At 39.5% G+C, this 9,409-nt stretch overlaps 1 protein-coding gene across 1 annotated transcript; it reads right to left on the reverse strand.

Moving 5' to 3' along the window:
* Positions 1-2,936: 2,936 nt before the first annotated feature.
* Positions 2,937-8,624, reverse strand: LOC122705708 (tripartite motif-containing protein 64-like). The gene is made up of 5 exons (XM_043921105.1): positions 8,214-8,624; positions 7,621-7,716; positions 6,700-6,938; positions 4,466-4,575; positions 2,937-3,421 (listed from the first exon to the last, which is right to left on the reverse strand). Exons 1-5 carry the CDS (start codon positions 8,622-8,624, stop codon positions 2,937-2,939), a joined length of 1,341 nt encoding a protein of 446 aa, XP_043777040.1.
* Positions 8,625-9,409: the final 785 nt, after the last annotated feature.

Below are 9,409 nucleotides of genomic sequence, written 5' to 3' on the forward strand. Positions count from 1 at the left end.
GCATTACTTTACTAGCGTGTGAGATGAGTGCAATTGTACAGTAGTTTGAGCATTCTTTTGGATTGTTTTTCTTTGGGATTGGAATGAAAACTGACCTTTTCCAGTCCTGTGTCCACTGCTGAATTTTCCAAATTTGCTGGCATATTGAGTGCAGAACTCTCACAGCATCATCTTTCAGGATTTGAAATAGCTCAACTGGAATTCCGTCACCTCCCCTAGCTTTGTTCATAGTGATGCTTTCTAAGGCCCACTTGACTTCACATTCCAGGATGTCTGGCTCGAGGTGGGTGATCACACCATTGTGATTATCTGGGTCATGAAGATCTGTTTTGTACAGTTCTTCTGTGCATTCTTGCCACCTCTTCTTAAGATCTTCTGCTTCTGTTAGGCCCATACATTTTCTGTCCTTTATTGAACCCATCTGTGCATGAAATGTTCCCTTGGTATCTCTAATTTTCTTGAAGAGATCTCTAGTCTTTCCCATTCTGTTGTTTTCCTCTATTTCTTTGCATTGATTGCCAAGGAAGGCTTTCTTATCTCTCTTTGCTATTCTTTGGAACTCTGCATTCAAATGGGAATATCTTTCCTTTTCTCCTTTGCTTTTCACTTCTCTTCTTTTCACAGCTATTTGTAAGGCCTCCTCAGACAACCATTTTGCCTTTGTGCATTTCTTTTCTATGGGGATGGTCTTAGGAATATATCTACCTAAAGAAACAAAAGACCTATATATAGAAAACTATAAAACACTGATGCAAGAAATTAAAGAGGACAGAAATAGATGGAGAAATATACCATGTTCATGGATTGGAAGAATCAATATTGTGAAAATGAGTATACTACCCAACACAATCTATAGATTCAATGAACTCCCTATCAAGCTACCAACGGTATTCCTCACAGAACTAGAACAAATAATTTCACAATTTGTATGAAAATACAAAAAAAAAAAAAAAAACAAAAAAACAAACAAAAAAAAACTCAAATAGCCAAAGCCATCTTGAGAAAGAAGAATGGAACAGGAAGAATCAACCTGCCTGACTTCAGGCTCTACTACAAAGCCACAGTCATCAAGGCAGTACGGTACTGGCACAAAGACAGAAATATAGATCAATGGAACAGAATAGAAAGCCCAGAGATAAATCCATGAACCTATGGACACCTTCTCTTCGACAAAGGAGGCAAGGATATACAATGGAAAAAAGACAACCTCTTTAACAAGTGGTGCTGGGAAAACTGGTCAACCACTTGTAAAAGAATGAAACTAGAACACCTTCTAACACCATACACAAAAATAAACTCAAAATGGATTAAAGATCTAAATGTAAGACCAGAAACTATAAAACTCCTAGAGGAGAACATAGGCAAAACACTCTCCGACATAAATCACAGCCGGCTCCTCTTTGACCCACCTCCCAGAATGTTGGAAATAAAAGCAAAAATAAACAAATGGGACCTAATGAAACTTAAAAGCTTTTGCACAACAAAGGAAACTATAAGCAAGGTGAAAAGACAGCCTTCAGAATGGGAGAAAATAATAGCAAATGAAGCAACAGACAAAGGATTAATCTCAAAAATATACAAGCAACTCCTGCAGCTCAATTCCAGAAAAATAAACGACTCAATCAAAAAAGGGTAAAAGAACTAAAGAGACATTTCTCCAGAGAAGACATACAGATGGCTAACAAACACATGAAAAGATGCTCAACATCACTCATTATCAGAAAAATGCAAATCAAAACCACAATGAGGTACCATTTCACACCAGTCAGAATGGCTGCTATGCAAAAGTCTACAAGCAATAAATGCTGGAGAGGGTGTGGAGAAAAGGGAACCCTCTTACACTGTTGGTGGGAATGCAAACTAGTACAGCCACTATGGAGAACAGTGTGAAGATTCCTTAAAAAACTGGAAATATAACTGCCATATGACCCAGCAATCCTACTCCTGGGCATAGACACTGAGGAAACCAGAAATGAAAGAGACACGTGTACCCCAATGTTCATTACAGCACGGTTTATAATTGCCAGGACATGGAAGCAACCTAGATGCCCATTGGCAGATGAATGGATAAGGAAGCTGTGGTACATATACACAATGAAATATTACTCAGCCATTAGAAAGAATTCATTTGAATCAGTTCTAATGAGATGGATGAAACTGGAGCCCATTATACAGAGTGAAGTAAGCCAGAAAGATGAAGACCAATACAGTATACTAATGCATATATATGGAATTTAGAAAGATGGTAACGATAACCCTATATGCAGGACAGAAAAAGAGACATAGATGTATAGAACAGACTTTTGGACTCTGTGGGAGAAGACGAAGGTGGGATGATCTGAGAGAATAGCATTGAAACATGTATATTATCAATTGTGAAACAGATCGCCAGTCCAGGTTTGATGCATGAGACACTGCTCAGGGCTGATGCACTCGGATGACCCAGAGGGATGGGATGGGGAAGGAGGTGGAGGGGGGTTCAGGATGGGGAACACAAGTAAATCCATGGCTGATTCTAATCAATGTATGGCAAAAACCACTACAATATTATAAAGTAATTAGTCTCCAACTAATATCAATAAATGAAAAATAAATAAATAAATAAAAATAAAAAAGCAACTGGGTTATATACTTTAAATAGGCTAATCTTTATGATATGTAACTTTCATTTTAATAAACCCATCATTTAAAAAATGAAAGCAATTGATTTTATTCTATGAGATACTCCATAATGCATTTTTGTGTTAAGAAACTTTATTAAGAAATTTATACATTCAACATGAATAAGACATTTTATAAACATAAAATCATTATGTTTCATTAAATTGCAGTGTGCTCCGACATGGTCAGGTATCATTCTGTGACCTTGCATGAGGTTTAAGACAGAAACTTCCTCAGGGAAGAATTTCAAAAATATGGTCATGGAACTAGGTAATTCACGGAGACTTAAGGCAAAGGAAAGGCTTCAGAGGGCAGGAGAAGGAGGAAGGAAGGAAACTGTATATGAGGGATCCTCTGGAAACATCATAGAAGCTCACAGCTCCATTGTCATAATCCAGGAACACTCCAATCCTACCCAGAGGCCTTTTCACAAACTGAACTAAGGGTGGGGAGTTGGTGAAGAGACTATGCTGGTCGTTCACCTTTTCAGAAAATAGAAGAAATGCTTCTTCATAATTAATACGGATAATAGTATCACTTGTCAAGATATCTTTAGTGACCCCCAGAATCCAGTTGGAGAAGTGTGTCACATCCAGCTCCCAGTAATGCCTCCCGGAAGTGAAAGCCTGAGCTCCCCAGGCCACAAAGCTCTCCCCACCATCGAACTGTCTGGACAGGCCATGGGGATCATCTCCCGACATCACACTTGCATCATCAAGGCTCACATGGTGAATGGTTGTCTGAGTCAGAACATTATCCACTGTAGAAAGACAAAAAACCAGGTTAGCAAGTGGGATTTCCATGTCTCTGAGAGGCAGAGGCTCTCTACCCCCTGCCTTTTTTCATTTTTCCTCCCCCAAGTAAACACAGAACAAAGCAAAAGGAGTTCAGACTGGCTCTTCAATGAACAACAGGAGTTATCATTCTCTCTACAGCATATAGAATGCCTCAAATCATATAGAAATGGAAAAAACAAACAAACAAAAAAACCCCCAAGATACATTATAAACTGTGTGAAGTCTCTAACGTCAATCTCTTGATAGTTTATTTCAGAGTTCACCTAAAATATATTTTATCTTTTGTTTAGAAAACTTTCTTGTGTTCTTTGTCTTTAATATTATTTAATAGATAGATGGCACTTTGCTGTCAAGTGAAAATTTACTGGGGTGTATTCTCTATCTATTACTTTCTCAAAGGTCTAAACATTTGATAGAAATCCATAAATGCATAGTTTTGCAGCTTCTGAAAGGATATTCTGGCTAACCATGTTCCCTTATCCCTTGCCTTTCAGTTGTCCTGAGGTTGATCTAAGAGCATTACAGTTATCTGGCATAAGCCAATCTTAATCTGTTTTGTAAATTAGTCCTTATTTTAGGAGTAATAAATATTCTCTGTACAATACATAACAAATACACATGAAATGCAGAACACATTCAAAACCAGAAATACCACAATTAATCTTTCAAGAGTGAAATAACCTGAATAAACACAAAGTTGATGGCTACTCATGAAGCTAAATATTCTCTTTATAACAACATGAGCATCCTGGTTGTTCTACTATTGCTTCCCTTATGCCAGTTGTAACTTAATGTATGTATCTGGTTTTGTATTTTCAGTAAACTACAGATGGCAAAGGTCAATTTTGACTTCTGTAATCTGACTACACAGGCAGAAAAGATGTTACCACTTTGGGAAGTTAAGTACTATCATATTTCAGGAAAAAACAAAATAACAACAAAAGAAGGTTCCTTTCTAGGAAACTCTAATGAAGCATAGTCCTGATCATCACAGGGCTGACCCTTACCTCTGAAGTTGTTCAGCATGTCTAGGATTCCAGTGACAGGCCAGCAAGTGAGCTCTGGGTTCACTGGCTGAGGATTCTGCATATATGCCAAGTTGGTCCTGAAACAAATGATATCCAATACATTTCAAGGCCAAAGTCTAAACACATGACTATTGCACAAAAGCAGCTTTTAACTCAGGACACTTTCTTAGAATTCTCCTATTTTTGGTTAATTGCATATACAATATATTCTACACAGTTGGGAATATAAAAGCATTACCATACTGTTTACTAAATATAAATTATATCAAATTTCAACTTCTCCATTATTCTCAAATATTAGTCCAGTTTTCCACTCATTGAACCTCATTCCCTTCCTCTATTCCGTCTCAGATAATGCAAAGATCCTGGGCATTTTACAGAGAGAAAAAATTCAGGCTAAGCCTTTGAGATTGCAGTCAGCAAGTAGTCATCAAGGATGCATTCAGTGTCTACAAGGAAGAGTTCATTGATCCAGACCTGTTTGCTCTTGTCAGACCAGCAAGGGATTCCAATTCCAACCTGGTTACCTTGGTCTGAAAGTCTAACTTAGTGTGCAGCAGAAAGCCACTCCCTCTGAGGTCCTTCTTACGAGGGAGCTTGCAACGATGGACCATGCTGAGTCACTGCTACTCCTCTGAACAAAAGCACAGTTCCTCTTCTCATTCTTAGGGAATTTGTCTCTTTCAGGCCTTTCTCACCTTCCAACTCACAAGCATAGGTGCTTCCTCTGTGATATCTTAGCAAATTCCTTCCAAAGTTTTATTGTGGTGAGGTTGGAGAAGATGGGGTGAGTGGCTGAAACAAAGTCCAGCATGTCAGAATGTTTTCAGATATATTTGATTTCAGCAAAATGAAAAGGAAACTTCTGAGACCAAGGATCAGAAGGCCCTGAAATTCTTTTGAAATAAAATAGAAAATAGCCACAAAGATGATATTGAAGGTTCTGCACCTATGGATTCACATGTGGATTCAATTTGTAAATTCTGAGTTGCTTACTTATGTACTTATTTATTTATACATTTTATGTATAAATACATATTTATGTATTTTATTGAAGTCCTTGTTGGACCTACTATTTTATATATAATTTTAAATATAGCAGTGTGTACATGTCAATCCCAAATCCCCAGTCTATCTATTCCTCCATTCTTACTCCTGGGTTTGAATAAAAAAATTGGAGAAGAAATTTCCAGAAAGTAAAACTTGAAAATTCCACATACCAGGGAATTTTTTGAATAATATGCAATTTACCTTGTGTATATTTGCTGTTATAAGTAGTCTAGAGATGACAAAGTGTAAGGGAGTATTCTTGTAAGTTAACTGAAAACACCAAGGCATTTTGTATAAGGAATCCTGCATTCTGGAATTTAGATATTGGGGAGGACCTGAAAACAATCTCCCATGGTACTAAGGAACGACTGTGCACCCATTTCATCAAAAAGAGAACAACTTTCCCATAAATAAAAAATCATTAGTGTATACTCACATTTCCAATACATTTCCCATGGCCTGCAAGGAGAAAAAGATCATGTTAATCATGAGATTTCTGTCTTTTTGCATCTTCTTCTCTATTCTTTATTCAATAAGATACTGTTTTGCTAATTCTCTTCTAAGGAACAGTCAGAAGGCATCGTAACAGAGCTTAAACTAAAATATGATGGGCTTCCTAAGTGCACATTAAGGAAGGAAGGGAGCCATGAAGAATATATAATGATGTGGCAACATCTAGGATTCCAATGTCACTCATTGCCCAGTGCTACTCCCAAGGACAGAGCTCACCATCTATGAAAACAATAAACCAAAACAGGGAACCATATAAAGTGAATTATAGAGTGCATGGAAATTGATGACTAGTATCTCCAGAAAATCTGGGATAACAGGGAATGACAAAGGTTTAGGGGACCACATTTAGATTTACTCCATGAAAGTTAACATTCTCCTGGTCATGGAATTTTGCTGATTTTGGAAACTTATCTGGATAGTACCCCTGATCACACTAAAAAAAAAAAAAAAAAAAAGTCCTATTTTAGCTAGGAAATGGGCAAAACATCTTCCAAAAGTTACCAGGATATGATAAAATAGGGGAGTGGACAAATAAAATAATGGGGGTGAAGGAAAATCCTTTCTTAGCTGAGAGTAACGGTATATGCAGGGAACATTTCAGTGTCATAGCAACTTGTCTAGAAGAGTGTTTCTCTGAGGACGGACACTCCTTTCTTACCTGGAGCAGTTCCGTGTCTGGCTTGTGGCACATCTCAGTCAGCTTTCTGTACATTTGTTTCAGACTTTCTCTCTGTTGAGTCATTCTGAACACACTCTCCTTGAGTTGTAGACAAATCTCCTTGGCTTCTTTCTTCAGAGCGTCCAGATGCAGTTTCTCCTCCTCCTGGAGCAATGGATGCCTCCTCTGATATTCAAATTTAATCATTACCTTCCTTAGGGCCACATATTTCTGAGGGGATAGTGGATTCAAAGCATTGCTTATGCTCACATTCAAAACAAAACTCAAATAATATTTCCTGAGGTCATCAAGAAAGCTCTTGGCAAAGTTTTTGCCTCACACATCAAAGGTCCTGTATCTGCTGGTCTTTCCTGTCCATGCATTCTCTGAGTTCCTAGTATCCTTCTTTGCTTGAATCAAGCCATCTGAGGGGTCCAAGCTCCCTCCCTAGGAGGATTCTCTAAGGTTCTTACTCTATTCATTATTTCTTCTCTGACATGAATCTTGCCTTTCTCTTGTCCTTTTCCCTGATTTTTCTAAATATCTGTTAATGAGGTAAACCTCACTTTGTACAGTTTTTAAAATATGCTCTATTTTCCCTCTAGATACTACTGTATTCACCTCTCCTACTTCACTAATCACACTTAGGGCAATGTGTCTTATACTTCATTTTCATTTGAAAAGTTGTATTCAAATCTTCAAAATTTGGCCAAGGAACACTTTTCATGCTGTGGTTTTCCCATGTACTAGCATCCTTTAACTAGCATGCATTGGCCTGTTTCAATTGTGATCACTGATAGTTCATTTGAAACCACAGCTTTTCCAGGGAAGAGACCAATGAGAACTTAAATGGACCAAACAGCTAGAATTATATAACTATCTATACAAATAAATAGTAACTTTTTATTCTTACCTTAAATGACCAAGCTTTCTTAGCTTCCTGGTTCAGAATGAGTTGCATTTCTTCTCTCTTTTTCCATAAAGAGCCCATTCTCTTCAGAAATTTTTCCTGCAAAATACCCATGGGATTTAGTGACATGGAAGATGAGACCGTAAATTTCATCCCCTTATTCATGAGCAAAGGCAGTTGTTGGTTACACAGAAACCTTTAGTTAGAATGCTGCGGTCAGATTTTCCCACATTAATCTGAATCTAACGCTTGAATGTGATAGTGACAGAAGTGTATGCTAGAGAACAGGGGGAAAGTTACAGATAACAAAATCCATACCCTAATAAATTGAGACTTCCACATTTATATAGGTTGATTAAGAAAGCCTCAAGCCCCCATCAGAAGCCTGGGGCCCTGGTGCCACCCGCCCCAGAAGGCTGCATTTCCACACGTGTGGACAACTGGGCAACAACCCTGAAAGGACACATTATACGTGAGGATCCACATTCAGAAATCCCACCTCCACTGTCTCCATCCCATCACCATCATAGCATCCTCGTCTTCCTCTCTGACTTAGGAGCCTCTAGATCCCAAACTGCTCCAGAGGCATCACCTACCCGGGACTCCTCAGCAGCCCTGTGTATTGGACTGTGGCTGTGAGCTGCGTGCTTGGGGCGTTCAGAGCAGGGCCTGCAGAGCAGGGTCTGGTCAGCCTCACAGAAGAGGCCTCTGGCTTCCTGGTGTGTCTCACAGATCTGCTCCTCAGAGTGGTGGACGTGGTCAGCTCTGGCCTGTCTTGCAAGGGAAGCCAGCCTCTTGAGGGCAGTATTGGTTTTGAAATCAGGCCTCTCTGATATTCCCCTGCACTCAGGGCAGCTCCTTGGAGTCTGGCCTTCTTCCCAGCAAAGGCTCAGACAGGGACGGCAGAAGCTGTGCCCACAGTCTATGGTGACGGGGTCCAGGAAGCAGTTCATGCAGATGGAGCAGGTGAGTTCCTGCTGGAAGGCTTCCAGCTCATCTGAATCCATGTTTCTAAACGTTAAAGAGACAAATAAGAGAGGGCAAGAGAAAAAGTCTTTCTTCTGCCTGGATCAGGGGAAATAAAGCCTTTGGCCCAGTCCTGTCTTGAACTCTGTATAATTTCCATATTTGCTAAACCCCAACACAAACCTGCATGCTTAGTCGCTCACTCGTGTCCACCTCTTTGTGACCCTATGGACTGTAGCTCACCACGCTCTGATCATGGGATTCTCATGGCAAGAATACTGGAATAGGTTGCTGTGCCCACCTCCAGGGGATGTTTGCTACCATGGACTGAGCCCATGTCTCTTAAGCGTCCTGGATTGCCAGGTGGGTTCTTTACCACGATTGCACCTGGAGTTCCCCAATGGCTCAGTGGGTAAAGAATCTGCCTACAATTTAGGAGAAACAGGAAATGTGGGTTGGAGGCCTGGGTTGGGAAGATCCCCTGGAGAAGGAAATGGCAACTGGTCCCAGTGTTCTTGCCTGGGAAATCCCATGGATAGTGGAGCCTGGTGGGCTACAGTCCATGGGGTTGCAAAGAGTTGGGCATGACTGAATGGCTAAGCAGAAACACAGTACAAACCTGGAAATGGTGACTACAGACAGGTTTTATTCTTGCTATAATAAAAAGGATGAAATTAGATAAAAGAGTCACTTGCAACTATTTTTTTGTTTAAAGTTAACCTGAGGATAAATATTAGGATGACTCCAGAGTAACTTTTGTCAGCTGATTGGTACAAAAGCATGTATATAATCTCAATCTGTCTCTCTCTCTCCATTTTCCCCTACT

Source organism: Cervus elaphus, chromosome 2 (assembly GCF_910594005.1).
Source record: "Cervus elaphus chromosome 2, mCerEla1.1, whole genome shotgun sequence".
In the NCBI taxonomy this organism is placed as follows: Eukaryota; Metazoa; Chordata; class Mammalia; order Artiodactyla; family Cervidae; genus Cervus; species Cervus elaphus.